Source organism: Montipora capricornis, chromosome 2 (genome assembly GCF_036669925.1).
Source record: "Montipora capricornis isolate CH-2021 chromosome 2, ASM3666992v2, whole genome shotgun sequence".
NCBI classification, from domain to species: Eukaryota; Metazoa; Cnidaria; class Anthozoa; order Scleractinia; family Acroporidae; genus Montipora; species Montipora capricornis.
Window position 1 is genome coordinate 67027668 of NC_090884.1, and position 18883 is coordinate 67046550.

Below are 18883 nucleotides of genomic sequence, written 5' to 3' on the forward strand. Positions count from 1 at the left end.
GTAATGGCTGCCTGAAATGTCTAGCAGTAGCCAGCTTCTAGAAGGAAAAAGGCTCTTATGGCTGGGAAATGCTAGAAATCTAGCAAAATGCAAAGAACTCCCATGTACAAGGGGAAGAGAGTGAGCAGCGATCACAGTGCTCACTGATAAAATCAGTGGACAGAGGGAGGGAAGGGTGGGGAACTGCGATAAAGAAATCCCAATATGCCACTGAAATAACTCAAATGGCTATGAGCAACAATACAATGTATTTTGATTTGTCATGCTCACTGGTTTCAAAAGGTCACAAGATCCTGTTGCATGTGTCTATTTATGATCACTTCTGACCACAGAGGATGGACAATAATATTACTCCTTGTTAAGTCTAATTTGACTGCTCTACAATAAAAACTGTGGAAATAATCAGTCTAACTCTAAACTGTAAATTTTAAAGAGACTCAAGCACCCAATCACTGTGTTATAATTTCTCTCTTGAATTTGAACTTTTTACAAGAAGACAGTGACGGAACTTAGGGACACTTTAAATGTCAATTACATGTACCGGTACCATTATTTCATGGTCACTTTGATAAGACAATACACTTATCCTTATTCAACTTCTTGACAATCCTTGAAATAACATCTATTTTACAAACCGATGAATGATCAGATTTTTCCAAATGCCCATGTCTGCCAATGACTCTATTGTTTTCTATTTCCAAAAGAATTTCAACAACCTTGGAAGCAAATTAAAGTGAATAACAATTAACTCAACAGTTTATTTGACCAGGATAACACTCCCAAAATACACGCTTGACCAAGCTCAAGCCCCATGGGCTGATGATCAGCGACTGCGAGACCTGCGGTCATGAAAAGATCAGTTACACATGGACAATGCCGATCCAGCTGCAATCCGGCAGGTACACAGAGACATTTGAGCATGTTCACGGCAACTTCGTAACATCTTCTATGACAACGAAGCTTCTCGAATCAACATCGCCAAATCGAGAAGGTTTTTGCCAACCTCCAGCACTCGAAAAAAACCTTCAAACCAGGACCGTCCGACGGTTGTAGGCTAGACAAGCTACTCACACACTTCAAGCAGCACTTCACAGTACCGCCACTTCAAAGTACACCCGCTGCTCTTATCTCACAACGTCCGCCACAATTTATTGCCAACCTACAGCAACTTTCAGAAGAAAATCCGGTAAACCACGATCCACCACCTCTAGACGAGGTTTACAACGCCTGTAAAAGCCAGTAGTGATATCCCGAGTGAGTTCCTGAAACGCGCCCGAGACTCCCCACAGTTTCTACAGGAGCGGTATCAGCTAATTCTTGATGTCTGGCGCACTCAACAGTTACCTGAAGAATGGTCATTTTCAAACCTGACATGCTTTTGGAAACCGAAAAAGCCACATTCATGCCCGACCACGTGGCGCGGACTGAGCGTTGGATCAGCAGTTTGCAAGCTTACGATATCAATCATACTACACCGGCTTGAACACTGGCTTCGAGTTCAAATACACGACCATTTCACATTATGATCGGAAACGATGACCGAACATCTCACCAGCACATCTTGAGTTATCTTCTTCAAGGTGTTGTGAGTCAATAAATTATGTCTTGTCCAAGTTGTCAAATGTCCGAGCAAAATGAAGATTTGAAAGGACACATGTCCTGCGAAGAAAGAAAGAAAAATTATTTCCAGCACTGCCCAGGGACGAGGCTGAAATGGGAGAACATCCAAAGGAAAAAAAAGTTGAATTGCTTATACCTATGTTATTTTGCAAAAACGATCATCTGTGTGCTTCTCAAGTAGAAGTTAAATACACCCCGAAATTCAAAAATTGGATTCTCGAAATGCAATTCTCGCCACCCGTCACAGAGCTTGACTGCAGCTGAAGTTCTACTTTGCAGTGTTGATTGTTGTTGTTGCACGCAAACTTGAGCCTTATGACATCGTCTCTGTAATTGATGTTTGAATACCATGCAAATTTCCTTTGTTGGCAGCATTGTGATAGTGGGAACCTGGTGCTGGTTCGATTTGTTACCACATCATCATCACAGGGCCAGAAGCCCGTTTTCAGATTTTGTGTTCAGTTGGAAATCCGAAGATCCAGATTTTAAGATCTACCTTGTAAATCTGGAATTCCCAATCAAATGCACCCCAAGTAACGCTTGACTCCAGTGTGTTAAGGCTAGACTGAGCTCATAAATTGGCAAATCCCCTCATCCCCTGTCCTCACGTCCCTGGCCCACTTTTCGACACAGCCATTATTATTGTCATTTTCATCATTCACTGACTCCCATTACTCTTTGTTGTGTGATGCATGCAATTTTTGAGGATTTGTTTAATACATCTTTAATAGCCTAGAGTAATATTTAGTTAAATAATCAATTTTCGTTTCAATTTTAGCAGGGTAGTTTTTGCAGTCAATGTCTTAAGGGCTTCTGTTTTGAAAAATAATTTCTAAATGTAAATAGACTTCGTTTGTATTTGATAGAGCCAATTAAATTATTGCTGTAGCTTGTTTTATTAACCTAACAACAGACCATGTTGATCATTTTATGATAGATCGTGTGCAGCCAGAAGCAAGTTGTGCTGATGTTGTTTCAGCAGCAGCTACAGGAAGCAGCACACACACTCATCATGAACAAGGTAACTACTTCATACAGATCACTGAAAGATGTCTTGAAGTTACTTAAGTGGAAAGTGGTTTTTGCATGATACAACTAATCAAGAGAGGTTTGATGTCCAAGCTTGGGGTAAAAAATACATGAATTTGGTAAACTGTCATGCAGTGCATAAATATTTACCCAAATAAATCTTTATATCATTTGAAAGGCTATTACTTAAAGAGTTAAAGGTGCAAATATTGTAAGATTTGGAGCTTTATTGCTTGTTAAAAAATTATGCAATATCAAGGATACATGTACCTTCAGTCAATTTAAAACAAAAATATTAATGTAAGTTGAAATTATTTTGGGTGCAAAATTAAACAAGGTTCGAATTTCTTAAAAGTCACGTAGCTGGATGTCTCGATGATACTATAGAATAGCTTTTAGGAGGTATTGAGCTCATCTGAATTGCTTCTTTTAGGAAAGTTTGACAGTAAAGTAAGCGTAACTTAATTATTTTGAACGGTGCAAAAAATGGCAATTGCAGCAAGAATTCTTAAATCTGCTTTTCCTCAAAAAGGAAAATGCCCATGACTAAAAATTATACTGACAGTGCATTTGGAGACATCATACATTACATCTGTACAAAATTTGAGAGAAATCGGTTTTTGAGTTGTGACCGTGAAAATTAGAAAAATAATGTTATTGCACTCCAGAAGTACTATCTTTAGCAGTCATGTGGTTGACTTTCTGTGATGAAAGTCGATGTAATATATACAACATGAGTGGCAGATCTGTATCACATTTACACACTCGAGGTGAAGGACAATTATTGTCTGGGTGAGTGTACAACTTATATTCCTGAAAAGGACTCTAGGGTGACATTGACTGATGTTTGGACAAATTACATGTATCTGAGCAGATTAGTCTTCTTCAGAGTCAAGTGATTTCTGTAGCATCAGTAGATGGTATTAATACTCTAGTCATTGATGCAATGATTGGTTAGCAAAGTCGTGATGTTATTGGTTGATTGTCAGTCGAGCCTTGATGTCACTGGCCATGAAGACTGTAAAATAGTGATTGGTGCATTTTGATCCATCTTAGTCTAATGTCGCGTACGTATTGTTAGCAAAATAGCTTGGTCAGTCAGTTATTTTCATTAAAATAAAGCTGTTTGTCTGTTGCAGCTGCTGTTCTTGATAAGTCTGTTGTAGGGACAGCAGGAAGTTGTTGGAATTGGTTTAGTGGTCTTTGTTCTAAGTTAGTAAACCAAAGCTCTTTCCTGTACTGTCCATTGGTAGTAAAATTTAGGCTGTCTGTTGACATCACCATTAAATTTTGTTGTTACATGTTTGTGTTGAGTCACTCTTGCATTCACACCTGTTGAGCACATGTGAAGATACGATTGGACTACGGTAAAAATCTGCAGATAAGCCGCACCCGCCGATAAGCCACACCCTGAATTTAGCAGCTCTAATTTTGGAAAAAAAAGTGTTCTAAAAGAAATCCAAAGTCAAGCCTTCAGAAGCCTTCTTCATCATCCACTGTTCATCGAACGTAAACTCACTATTAACATTGAAATGGAAAATACACGCAATTTGAGCACTTGAACATAATGAACATTGTTTCTACCAACTTTGACATATGATTGATCTTTTTCTGGTATTTGTTGACAGGAATTTCTTCATTCAACACAGTTTTTTCATAGATTTTTCCATTACAACAACAAGAATGCGAATTGAACATTCAAAGCTTAGTAACCAGGCATTAGATGGGACGTGAAAATGGAAAACTGGACACAGAAGCAGGGTGATGTTTTGAGTTTATTCAAAGCAATAAGCTGCATGAAACATTGCCCATTGTAAAAGGATTCAGGGGCAGGGGCAGGGGCAGGGGGCAGGGCGCAGTTGGAATTGACTGATGCATTACTGTTAAAGTGACAGGCCGTTGTCAATGCTGCGAACAGGTTTGCGGGGAATGGAAATTCCATGCAGTGTGATGTTTTCCCGACGTTTTCCTTTTAACCCTTTGATACCCAAATCGGCCCAAACTGGCCATACTTAGTAATTTACTCTGTCTAATGCCAGACGATTTTACTCATCAATGGGAACCCCCAGGAGTCAATTTGTTAAAAGTGTCAGTTAACGGAAAGTGGTGTTAAAATTCACGACACCTTTTTCAAGTGTTCCCACAGATAAGCTGCAACCCCGATTTGGAAAAAAGGTGTGGCCTATTTGCTGTTTTTTACGGTAAACACAATAGATGTACATGTTTGAACAGCAGAAGCACATCACAGTTATGAAAATTGCTTGAGCAGTAAAAAACGTAAAGCCTGAAAATTTTCAGCTTGAACAGGATTTGAATCCGTGCGTGGCAAACTACTCTACTTCAGAGCTGGTGATGTGATCCCATTGAATTTTCAAATGAAATTAGCAAATGTTTTTCATAGAAAATCGTGAAAACTGAAGGAAACTCACCTTAAATGAGATTTTTATGATGATGGCCCTTAGTAACCGGAATGATGCCTGAGAGATCTTTTCTAACACTTTTTCAGGTGAAGTTGATGGAAAAACCAAGTACACACTGCTATGTTGCCTTCTGGTCAGGCTGGGGTCACAAGTGTTGAGGAATGTGTTTGACAGAACAATTCAGCCTCAAGACCTTTCCAGTGCCTTGAAAAATGAGCCAGCGCACTCTAATCTTCAGTCTCTGCGAAAAGAAGGAATCCTCAATCCAGTGCAGTGGAGTCAGTTGTATCCAATTAAACCCTCTTCAGTATCATCCACAGGCTTTGACCCTTCTCTATTGATTGTGCTTCTGAGGACGATCTGTAACCTGAGTCCTCCATGCTCTGGCTGGGATCTACTTCCTCATTCACTTGACACCAGCTGTGAGTCTGACATTGTACGTTTGAAGTATTTTGTGGGAGCAGTATTGGCCTCTTCCAAAGAGGCCTCTGTTAGTGATGCAGTGTTCTGTAATTACAAAGATCAGATCCAGAACACACTTGTAAGATTGGGCGGAGCTGAATATGAAGATGCCATTCATGAACTAGAGAAACACGAAATGGGACCTTTGGATGAGGAACATTTCAAAGAACATCTGAAGCGGTGGAAAGATGATGATGACAGAATTAGGGACAAACTAAATGAGTGGGAGTGTACAATGAAGACCTCAAGAGATGCAGGTCAGTTTTTGGGAACAAGAACTTAGGGTGCTGTTACAACGGTATTTAAAATGTGTTGTGTAAATATAATTTTTTCTTAGCTGCTGATTACCATCAATTAACAACTGTGTGGCATACTGTAGGTGAAGTGCTGGCATGTTGGAGCTGTGTACATCATCTCCAAGAAGACGTAATTGCAATTTGTGTTTGACCTGAAGATCGAAGCTACTTTTTTGCAAGTAGATTTTGCAAGTAGATTTGTTTACATGCCTAAAATAGTTGCGGATGGACTGCACCTGACCTTTACCCTAACTGAACGATATGGGGTAATTGTGAAGAAGAGCTCCCTTAACCTAGATGTTAATTAGCTGTGAGTCGATTTTGATGAGGGAGGAAAACCGGAGTACCCGGAGAAAAACCCTCGAGTCAGGTTGAGATCGACTGAAACTCAGCCCACATGCTGGCCGAGGCCAGAATTGAACCCCGGCAGTGGTGGGAGGCCCTATAGATAACCACTAAGCCATCTTGTAGCATTTGTTGAAGGTTTATGCTAGTGGCGTACACTTGAGGCATACAGTTGCTATCTTTCCAGTGTCAGCAATCGAACACAAAAACTGAAAACGGATTTTGTGACAGATTTTGTTAATTGAAATCCTTACCCTTAATCCTTAGTGAATCTGCGACAAAATCCGTTTTCAGATTTTGTGTTCAATTGGAAATCCGGAGATCCAGATTTTAAAATCTACATTAAAAATCTGGAATTCGCAATCAAACGCACCCCAAGTAACTCTTGACTCCAGTGTGTTAAGGCTAGACACTGAGCTCATAAATTGGCATGTACCCGAGTCCCCCCGTCCCCTGTACTCACGTCCCTGGCCCACTTTTCGACACAGCCATAATTATTGTCAAAGTCTTTAACATTTCTGCTGTTTTGATCATTCACTGACTCATGTTACTCTTTGTTGTGTGATGTCTGTAGTTTTTGAAGATTTGCTTAATTTGTTTAATACATATTTAATAGCCTAGAGTAATATTGAGTTAAATAATCAATTTTCGTTTCAATTTTAGCAGGGTAGTTTTTGCAGTCAATGTCTTAAGGGCTTCTGTTTTGAAAAATATTTTCTAAATGCAAATAGACTTCGTTTGTATTTGATAGAGCCAATTAAATTATTGCTGTAGCTTGTTTTATTAACCTAACAACAGACCATGTTGATCATTTTATGATAGATCGTGTGCAGCCAGAAGCAAGTTGTGCTGATGTTGTTTCAGCAGCAGCTACAGGAAGCAGCACACACACTCATCACGAACAAGGTAACTACCGTACTTTATACAGATCACTGAAATATGTCTTGAAGTTACTTAAGTGGAAAGTGATTTTTGCGTGATAAAACTAATCAAGAGAGGATGTTCACAATTGTCAAACTCAAATTGACCACATGTACCTGAAAAATCAGTTTTGGTCAAATTTTATCCAGATGTAGCCTGTAATTATTATATCTCTAAATGCAATGTATGGTTTTTAAAGTCGTGTGCATTTTTATTTTCAAGAAAATGCCAATTTAAAAATTCGACCCAAAATTCGCTGTGTTTTGCTGTGAAATTAACAGTTTTAAAATGGGAGCTTTATTTGTTGCATGTTAAAAGTGATGCAGTTTCAGGAGTAGCTTCTGTCTGGTAAAAATGGGCATCTTAAGGACAGTGCCTACTATTGTTATTGCGCATATGTTCTGCGCATCTCGAGATAGTCGGGTTGCCTAATGGCGATGCTTACTAATACAGTGATAATTTTGCGCGGTTTAAAACTACCCGGAGAAAGTAGGTCTTAGTACTCTTGGTATCCAAAAAGAAAATTGGGGTAACCATGAATTTTTGAGAGAGAATTCTCTAGTCGTTGATGCAGCTATTGATTACCAATTAAGTCATGGGTGTTATTGGGCGACTGTCAGTGAAACCTTGGTGTCATTGGCTGTGAAGACTGTAAAACAGTGATTGGTGCATTTTGATGCATCTTAGTCGAATGTCTGTATTGCGTATTGTTAGAAAAGTAGGTCAGTCAGTTATTTTTATTAAAATAAATCTGTCAGTATGTTGTTTGCCTGTTGCTGCTGTTATTGATAAGTCAGTTGTAGGGAGTGCAGGAAGTTGTAGGCATTGGTTTATTGGTCTCCAATCAACATGTAAGTTAGTAAACCACAGCTCTTTCCTGTGTAGTCCACTAGTAGTAAAATTTAGTACTGAGGGCTCTCTGTTGATGTCACTATTTTTTGTTAAATGTTTGTGTTCTGTCACCCTTGCTTTTAAACCTGTTGATCATACAAAAATGATTTGACTAAATACGAAAAACACGTATTTAAGCTGCAGAAGCACATCGCAGTTATGAAAATGACTCGAGCAGTAACAAAAGTAAACCCCGAAACAGTTCAGCTTGAACACGATTTAAATTCATAAATTGTGGGTGGAAAACTACTCTATTACTGAGTTGTGTTGTTGTCTGGGATTGGAGCACAGGCCGTCAGTGGTGATGTGATCCCATAAGAGGTTAAATTTTCAAATGAAAGTAATAATTGTTATTTGTAGATAATCCTTAAGAATTAAGCAAACTCACCTTAAATAGGAGTTGTCATGGTGGGGACCCTTCACATAACCAGAATAATGCCTCAGAGATCTTTTCTGACACTTGTTTTAGGTGCTGTTGATGGAAAAACTAAGTACACACTGCTATGCTGCCTTCTGGTCAGGCTGGGCTCACAAGTGTTGAGGGATGTGTTTGACAGAATAATGCCTCCACAAAATCTTAGCAGTGACTTGAAACGTGAGCCAGTCCACTCTAAGATCCAATCTCTTCGAAGAGAGGGAATCCTCAATTCAGGGCAGTGGAGTAAATTGTATTCAGTTAAACCCTCTTCAGTATCATCCACAGGCTTTGACCCTTCTCTGTTGATTGTGCTTCTGAGGACAATCTGTAACCTGAGTCCTCCATCCTCTGGCTGGGATCTACTTCCTCATTCACTTGACACCAGCTGTGAGTCTGACATTGTACGTTTGAAGTATTGTGTGAATGCACTATCAGCCCATGCCGAAGAGGCCTCTGTTAGTGATGCAACGTTCTGTAAATACAGAGAACAGATCCAGAACACACTGGTAAGATTGGGTGGAGCTAAATATGAAGATGCCATTTGTGAACTTGAGAAACAAGAAATGGATCCATGGGATGAGGAACATTTCAAAGAACTTCTCAAGCAGTGGAAAGATGGTGACGACAGAATTAAGGACAAACTGAATGAGTGGGAGTCTATTATAATGGAGACTTCTGGAGACGCAGGTTGGTGTTAAGGGCGGAAACTTAGGGTGCTTTTACGACAACTGGTATTTTGAGAGAGAGAGAGAGAGATCCCGGAGATGCCATAAGAACTACTAAAATGGCCATGAACGACAGTACATACCAACGTATTTAGATTCGTAATGCTCACTGGTTTCAAAAGCGCATTAGATCCTGGCGCATATGTCTATTTATAATCGCTGCTGGCCACAGAGGGTGGAAAATTACATCTATTCCTTGTTGTTAAGACCAATTTGACTGCTTTTTAATAAAAAACAGTTTAAATACACCTTTTGCTGTTCATTACGAGAAAATACGCATGTATGTGCGTGAACTGACAACCAGTAGCGCGAAGATACATTCATGAGCGCAAAACACACGAACATTTGCACGTAAGTCAGATTCAATAACGATTTTTGAATTTTTGCTGACATTCAATAACATTTTTAGGCATTCTTATGCGTCATTCGGCATAGAAAAGAGAAAAATATTCTTTCATTTGCGCTGACATTCAAGTCATTAACACCATCTTGAAAAGCAATAGTTAATAGACAAACATTAAAGTGTATAAACCATTCATTAACATTTTCATCACACTGTTTGAAATTCATTAGCATTCCTGGACGGCGTTAGTGTGGAGAAGACAAATATCTCAATTGAACAATAAAAAATTTCCCAATTATTTTCTTATGAATTTCAGCTTACCCTTCAATAAATAACCTTTCTATTGTAAACACTTTGGCAGATAAGTATAAGTGTTAGAGGGAGCACTGGCCCACCGAAACCCTATGATTCCCGCCCCAAACAGAGCTGAAAATGCTTCCGTCCTATTTGTACTGTAGTCCGTTTCTAAACATCGTGGAGCAAGCAATAAGTTGTCTGAAAGCAGCAATAAAGGCCGACATCTCGAGTCCGGAAATTCAAAGACGTATGGATGACAGAGATGAGGCCAGAGCCCGACGAATTCCACTCGGGGAGTTTCGAACGCAACAACTGCTTGAAGCTCTGCACAGAAATATGTATTGACAAGGTGATTTTACTCCTGGGAGATGTGATAATCGATAAGACAACACGCTTATTCTTATTCAACTTCTAGCATTTTTGTTCTCACTATTGAAATAACATCTGATTTACAAACCGGTGAATGATCGGATTTTGCCAAAATTAATGATCAAGTCTGTGAGAAGTATTTGTTGTTTTTACCAATAATGACCCTTTTCTGTTCCCAAAAAAATTTCAACAACCTGGAAGTAACGGTTGAATAACAAACTCAACAGTGACTTGACTTGACTTGACTTGACTTGACGAGTATACCATTTGATTAGCTATAAATATCATTGGTGACAAATTACGGTAAGACGCCACTTCTGGCATTGTAGGATGAGTTGCCATGGCAACATTGTAATTTCGCATGTGACATTATGACTTAACGTTGAAATTTTGCGGTTAAATTAAGGAGTAATTTGTCACCCACTGTTTCAATAATTGTTATTGTCAAAGTCTTAGATATTTCTGCCATTCTGATACACATCCACGGACTTTGCTCTCTGATGTGGGATGTCAGTGTTTATTTTCAGCACTTGTACTATTTTTTCGAGTACATCTCTGAATTATAGTTTATTTTAGCTGATCAATTTCCTAATTTAGTCTATTCTCTTTTCAGTCCGCTATGTCTTAAAGGATTCTTTTTTCTGTCTAGTTTCTAAATGTTAATATATTTCTCTTTGACAGTGGCAATACAATTGTTGCTGTTGCTTTTGTATTAACCCAACAGCAGACTGTGTTGATTATTTTACAATAGATCCTGTGCATCCAGAAGCAAGCTGTACTGATGTTCTCTCAGCAGCTGCAAGAACTATAACACGCAGTCAGCATGATCAAGGTAATAAATTCAAATCACGGAAAGGAAATGTCAGGCTACAACACAAGGCATGCAAACTCCTTTCGTCTTCCCTTTTGCAGCTTTTTAACTCCCTCTCTATTTATATAATGGGCTCTCTATCTCTGGCATCCTTCAGAAAGAAACTTAAAAATTCTCTTCCAATTATGTATTACTTTGTAATTATATCACAGATATAAAAACTTCATACTTTGTATCTTTGTTAAATTAACATCCATCTAAAGTTTCATGTTAGTGAACGTAAGCTTACAAGTCTTTTTTCCGCACCATTTTTTTTTCTGGCATCTATTTATAGTCTGCAAATCTCACGAACAATGGCAAAAATAAAACAAAGTAAGTAAGGTCTGGAAGTTGTTGAAGTGGATATGTGGTAGTTAAAACTAAGCATTAATTTTCATTCAAGAGATGTGTTAGTCCCCATTAATATTACAAATTACACTTAACGATAGGGAGAATATTATATATTGTGTGTTTTTTGGAGGGGATACTTGATCTGCTACAACTTTTTTTTCTGCAGAAATGGTATCTTGTGTTGAAAAGTAAAGACGTATTTCACCATTTGATACATGTAGGTTTTGGAACCCGGGATGCATGACACGCGCAAAGATCAGTCTCAAACTTATGTAAATGTAGATGGAAAAAATGTAAATGCTTTCTTTATAGTGGAAATACACTTAGCTATCAAGCTAGTTTCCAGGCACTCCACTGTTAACAAGGTGAAAGTAACAATTCAAGCTTAACAGAAACATTATTAAGAACCCCAACTGGCGGGAGGCAACCAGTTCTCTATTTACAAAGCGTGGTAGAGTTAATCCGGGACAACCGGAAACAAATGCAAGCCAGAGGTTAGAACAGGATTTGAACCCGGAGCAGCCGCATGCAAACCCAACGCCCTAACCACTGGACCACACTGCCTCATCCCTTATGACATTAACTTTGCAGTGTGAAAAAATAATTTGCAGCACTATCCTACTACATTTTCGGGGAAAAATCTTGGTTTTGCGACAAAAAGTGACCATTTAAGTAACGTTTGTTTTTGAAATATTGCTAAATACGTGACCTTCCGTGGTGTCAAAATTACGAACACAACAAGGTTGAGGTCAGAGCGAAAAAAAAAATCAATTCAAGCAACACCTTTTTTAACATTATTTTTGTCTTTTGCAGATTTACCATATTCTGCCAATATTATAGAAAGGATCCGTCAGCTCTATAATACTCGCGAAAAATCTGTTCTGCCTGTTCCATGGCGTGAAGACTTCAGCTTTCATCTAGATGATATTTTTACCAAGTTAAAGATTGTGGGCAAGGAAAAGACAAGGGCAACATTGACTGATGAAATCACCAACATGACAGCTATATTTAAAGGACACAAAGATTGTGCAGAGCCACGGAGTGTTTTAATTGAAGGAGACCCAGGCATGGGAAAGACGACCTATTGTCAAAAACTGGCATATGATTGGGCAATGAAACGAAAAGAATGGGACGAGTCTTTCCCTGAAATTGACGTTCTGTTGCTTTTAAGGTGTCGTGATATGGAAACAGATATTTTGGAGGCCATTGATGACCAAATTCTTCCTGTTGATATTGAGGAAGACGCGAAGAAATGGTTCTTCAATTTCATTCGAGAAAATCAGTCCAAAGTTCTGTTAGTGCTTGATGGACTTGATGAACTGGATTCCAGTAAATTTGACTTGTACAAGGACCTGCTGGAAAGTAGAGTCCTACCCAACTGCCGCATTGTTATCACATCACGCCACGAAGCTGGAAGGACAGTGAGGCGGTACTGTGACACCCTGTGGGAGATTATTGGATTTACTTTTGAAGATGCGCAGATATACATCCTTAAGTACTTTAAAGGCATGGAACACTTAGCAGAAGAACTAGTTAAACAGCTGTTGAGTGATAGATCAGAGTTAATACAGTTGACTCGGAATCCTCTAAACACAGCTTTACTTTGCATCATTTGGGAAGATTTTAACGGTGTACTTCCACCGGAAAAGACACAGCTGTACATAGAAATAGTCCGATGTGTTTTGTTAAGATATGAAAAGAGAATTGGATCATCGCGTGGCAGTCATGTGGACCTTCTGGAATTTTACAAGGATGACCTGGTGCAGTTGGGATGCATGGCGTTGCAGTCTTTACGTAAAAGAGAGTTATATTTCGACGAGAATAAATTGAAAGGCAGTTCTAGTAATTTGATCAAGTTTGGGTTTCTGTCGATCCAGACCAGTGGCAGCAAGAGGAAACGTTCCTTGCGCTTTGGCTTTCTGCACAAGAGCTTTCAAGAGTTCTTTGCTGGCTTTTATCTTGCTTATGAGATCCTTGATGGAGACAGAGATTGTAAATCAGTAGTGACCGATGTAACGAACAGGAATGAACTGAAACGAGTGTTTTTATTCATGAGTGGTGTTTTGTCTGCAACATCTGAAGAGATGACAGTGTCGTTTGTAAAAAGCATGGCACAGGTTGCAAGTTCGTCCGATGATTTAGATTTAGCACTTGATTGTATATTAGAATGCAAATGTCATGGAGAGAACTTTCAGTCTAAGTTGCTTCAGACCGTGGGACAGAACTTTCTTGTTAAAGATCTAGCTATATATATTGGATTCACTCATGTGAATCTTTTGTGTGAATTTCTCATATTCAACACATGCTTGACTACTTTGAAGTTGGACTTCAAGAAAGTTGGTGCCGCTGGCGCTGAATCCCTTTCTAAGGCTCTCAAAGTCAACACATGCTTGACTACTTTGGATTTGAAAGGCAACGAAGTTGGTCCCGCTGGTGCTGAATCCCTTTCTGAGGCTCTCAAAGTCAACACATTCTTGACTACTTTAAATTTGAGTTGGAACGAAGTTGGTGCCGCTGGCGCTGAATCCCTTTCTGAGGCTCTCAAAGTCAACACATGCTTGACTACTTTGGATTTGAGCGACAACGAAGTTGGTGCCGCTGGCGCTGAATCCCTTTCTGAGGCTCTCAAAGTCAACACATGCTTGACTACTTTGGATTTGAGCTACAACGAAGTTGGTGCCGCTGGCGCTGAATCCCTTTCTGAGGCTCTCAAAGTCAACACATGCTTGACTACTTTGGATTTGAAAGGCAACAAAGTTGGTCCCGCTGGTGCTGAATCCCTTTCTGAGGCTCTCAAAGTCAACACATTCTTGACTACTTTAAATTTGAGTTGGAACGAAGTTGGTGCCGCTGGCGCTGAATCCCTTTCTGAGGCTCTCAAAGTCAACACATGCTTGACTACTTTGGGTTTGAGCGACAACGAAGTTGGTGCCGCTGGCGCTGAATCCCTTTCTGAGGCTCTCAAAGTCAACACATGCCTGACTACTTTGGATTTGAGCTACAACGAAGTTGGTGCCGCTGGCGCTGAATCCCTTTCTGAGGCTCTCAAAGTCAACACATGCTTGACTACTTTGGATTTGAGCCACAACGAAGTTGGTGCCGCTGGCGCTGAATCCCTTTCTGAGGCTCTCAAAGTCAACACATGCTTGACTACTTTGGATTTGAGCCACAACGAAGTTGGTGCCGCTGGCGCTGAATCCCTTTCTGAGGCTCTCAAAGTCAACACATGCTTGACTACTTTGAATTTGACCTTCAACCAAATTGGTGATGCTAGCGCTGAATCCCTTTCTGAGGCTCTCAAAGTCAACACATGCTTGACTACTGTGGATTTGAGCAGCAACGAAGTTGGTGACGCTGGCGCTGAATCCCTTTCTGAGGCTCTCAAAGTCAACACATGCTTGACTACTTTGAATTTGACCTTCAACCAAATTGGTGATGCTAGCGCTGAATCCCTTTCTGAGGCTCTCAAAGCCAACACATGCTTGACTACTTTGGATTTGAGCTGGAACGTAGGTTGTTCCGCTAGCGTTGAATGCCTTTCTGAGGCTCTCAAAGCCAACAGATGCTTGACTACTTTGGATTTGGGTGAGCGCTAAATCACTTTCTAAGGCTCTCAAAGTCAACACATGCTGGACTGTGTTGGAACTGATTTGGGATGAGTTCGATTGACCGTATTCCAGAATAGGAGTAGATGGAATCAAAGTTAGAAATCCTTTGTTTTTTGCGGAGATTCACAATAAAATTGTGAAACACCTGTTAAAATGCCTTGTTGCTTCAAAACCATTTTAAATGATCACTCCACATACTCTTATTCCGGAATAGGGTCAGTCGAACGTACCCTTGGATTTAAATCAATTATTTTCCCAGAGTCGGGTGCCAAATTCCTTTTTAAGGCTCGATATGGCGTATCAAGCGCATCAAAGGTATTAGGGGTGTCCGGCTTATCAAGCGTATCAGGTGTATCCAGCGTTTCATGCGTAACCCTGATACGCAGAACAACCAATAAGTTACAGTTGGGGTCGGCAGTTGCAACCATACCGGTACTTTCTTCTCTCAGTTTCCTTTTGTTATATCGTAATTGTGTGGCTTTGTTTAGAATTTGCAGAAATTAGGCTAAAGGACTTAAAGCAAAGCGATTTGATTTGGATAAGTAAATTAAATCGGTAACAGCATCACAATTATGCTTAATGTGATTTTACTGTGTGTACAAATTTTACATTCAAGTTCAAGTTTTCAAGTTTTATTTATTTACAGCAAACAGTTAAAGTTATTATTATTGGGCTGGCTTGCAAATAGCGAAAAGCTAATCGTGGCAAGCCAGACTGTGCACAGAATTATTTAGACAATTTTTTAAAAAGAAGTGAATGGTTATTATATACAACAACAACATGTAAACATTACTCTTCGTCCTTTCTTGTATTTAGAAAGTAGAAGAATTTAGGAGAAAAGGAGAAGAAAGCATTCTAGGTACAAGAACAATATGTAAAGAGGAAAACTACAGACTAAACTTAACTTCAGTAAGAAATGTAAGTTTTCATCTTGTTAATTAAGGTATCTATGTCGGCATAGGAGTTTTCAGTTTCTAGAATTTCAATTAGTTTTGTTCTAATAGTTTTTTAAAAACAATTTCTGAATACGTTTTTGAGACTAGTTGGTATCCCATTCCAGATTTTAACACCAACACGTGAAAAGGCCTTACTTTGAACGTTAAGTGCGGATTGTTTGATAAAAAAATGCTCACATGTCGATGAGCGTGTGCTGTAAGAATGAAAACTAGTAATTTTAGAAAACAAATTCGAAATTTTAATCGGTGCAAAATTGGTGTTGATGTCATACATCAAAGTAACAATTTTCTCATAATTAGAGATTTGAGCAGTAGAAGTTTTTCTTTCAAGAACATTATAGTGGTGGGAATCGGTTGAGATTTCACATTCGATCATCAGAAATAATCAGATTGCCCCAACCGATCGATCATCGATTATAATCGGAAAAATCTACCAATAAGCATTCCACACATTTTTCATCTAAATAGAAGTCAAAGTGGGCCCTTCCTTCACTTGATGAAAACCAAAATATTCCCACACTTTTGACCTGGCGTTTCCAGGATAGCGAAAGATCTCCAACTCGTCCATTTTAGCTGCCATGTTGGACTCGTCAACAACATGTAAGCGAGGCATGTATGAGAGGACACTGGGAATTGGGGAGAGATTGGGGAGAGCGAAACAAACATTTTCAAGCCAAAATGGACAATTGTTCATCTCGGATCAGAGGTGAGATAATCTTCCTTTGGTGATTTGTAAATACATTTGAGATCTATTTCAAAACTTATTTTGGACGGTAGTGATACTACAAACGCGAACAGTGAGCTTGTAATTTATGTTTTGCTTCAGTTGTTTACGAAATACAAAGAGGCCTAGCATGCCATATCTTTCAAATAAGCGTGACGTATTTGAAGTGACAACAACACAGCGAACAGGGTGCCGCCAGGTAAACACAGGCAATCTTAGATTATCTCTGCTGTTGTGACTTAGAACTTAGAGTCCATGAAAAAAGACACCTCACACAAGAGTTGACAATACTTTTATTTGTCCCCAATAAATTATACCATGCACAATTTAGGGATTTTAAAATTGTAGTTAGAATTTGTGATACTATCACGGGCTCACAAGCATTTAGTGGTTTTTCAAATCTGTGTGAATGCTCCTTGTAATTAGAGTCAAGTACTTATGGAAAAGAACTCCACCACCACATCACCACCCTATCACACCGTATCAATAGGCCTCACAAGTCATCACACCTTATCACACGGTATCAATAGGCCTCACAAGTCATCACACCGTATCAATAGGCCTCACCAGTCATCACCACCCTATCACACCGTATCAATAGGCCTCACAAGTCATCACACCCTATCACACCTTATCACAAGGTATCACTAGGCATCACAAGTCATCACACCTTATCACAAGGTAGCACTAGGCCTCACAAGTCATCACACCTTATCACGAGGTATCACTAGGCCTCACAAGTCATCACACCTTATCACACGGTATCAATAGGCCTCACAAGTCATCACACCTTATCACGAGGTATCGCTAGGCCTCACAAGTCATCACACCTTATCACACGGTATCAATAGGCCTCACAAGTCATCACACCTTATCACAAGGTATCACTAGGCCTCACAAGTCATCACACCTTATCACAAGGTATCACTAGGCCTCACAAGTCATCACACCTTATCACGAGGTATCACTAGGCCTCACAAGTCATCACACCTTATCACGAGGTATCACTAGGCCTCACAAGTCATCACACCTTATCACGAGGTATCACTAGGCCTCACAAGTCATCACACCTTATCACACGGTATCAATAGGCCTCACAAGTCATCACACCTTATCACAAGTTATCAATAGGCCTCACAAGTCATCACACCTTATCACAAGGTATCAATAGGCCTCACAAGTCATCACACCTTATCACGAGGTATCACTAGGCCTCACAAGTCATCACACCTTATCACACGGTATCAATAGGCCTCACAAGTCATCACACCTTATCACACGGTATCAATAGGCCTCACAAGTCATCACACCTTATCACAAGGTATCAATAGGCCTCACAAGTCATCACACCTTATCACAAGGTATCAATAGGCCTCACAAGTCATCACACCTTATCACAAGGTATCACTAGGCCTCACAAGTCATCACACCTTATCACGAGGTATCACTAGGCCTCACAAGTCATCACACCTTATCACAAGGTATCACTTGGCCTCACAAGTCATCACACCTTATCACAAGGTATCAATAGGCCTCACAAGTCATCACACCTTATCACAAGGTATCAATAGGCCTCACAAGTCATCACACCTTATCACAAGGTATCACTAGGCCTCACAAGTCATCACACCTTATCACACGGTATCACACGTTATCACAAGGCATCACAAGGTATCACACCTTATCACAAGGTATCACTAGGCCTCACAAGGCATCACAAGCCATCACAAGGTATCACACGTTATCACAAGGCATCACAAGGTATCACACCTTATCACAAGGCATCACAAACCATCACAAGGTATCACATGTTATCACAAGGCATCACAAGGTATCACACCGTATCACAAGGCATCACAACGTACCTCAAGGCATCACAAGGTATCACACCGTATCACAAGGTATTACACCGTATCACAAGGCTCCACGTCACAAGGTATCACTAGAAATCACAAATCATCACACCGTATGAAAAGGCACCACAAGGTATCACTGCGCATCACAAGTCATCACACCATAGCCAGGCATCACAAGGTAATACAGGATATCTCAAGGCATGACAAGGTATCACAAGTCATCACATTGGTATCGAACAAGGAAAGGAACTTTATTTAAGTATCTAGTCGTTTTAACGCTGGAGCACTAATTGGGAACTCTGTAAACTGAAATTAGCAATTAACACAAATCAAGTGAAATGTTGGTTTTTGAGGAGAGGGGAAACCAACAAATTCAACCCACATATGATGCCGAGTCTGGGA

General features: G+C 39.8%; 1 protein-coding gene across 6 annotated transcripts in view; it reads left to right on the forward strand.

Annotated features, from left to right (window-relative positions):
• LOC138032033 (NLR family CARD domain-containing protein 3-like) overlaps nt 1-15973 on the forward strand; it is a 32958-nt gene extending 16985 nt beyond the window's left edge. For 2 of the 6 annotated variants that reach the window (XM_068879631.1, XM_068879643.1), the window contains 5 exons: nt 5156-5788; nt 6995-7078; nt 8454-9089; nt 10888-10968; nt 12151-15973. In XM_068879631.1, the coding sequence (XP_068735732.1) occupies nt 5156-5788; nt 6995-7078; nt 8454-9089; nt 10888-10968; nt 12151-14933 (4217 nt within the window). In that variant the 3' untranslated portion in view covers nt 14934-15973. Of the gene's footprint in view, nt 1-2557; nt 2642-5155; nt 5789-6994; nt 7079-8453; nt 9090-10887; nt 10969-12150 lie in introns of all 6 variants that reach the window. The other 4 variants (XM_068879638.1, XM_068879649.1, XM_068879618.1 and 1 more) reach the window with 3 other exon arrangements.
• The last annotated feature ends 2910 nt before the right edge of the window (nt 15974-18883 follow it).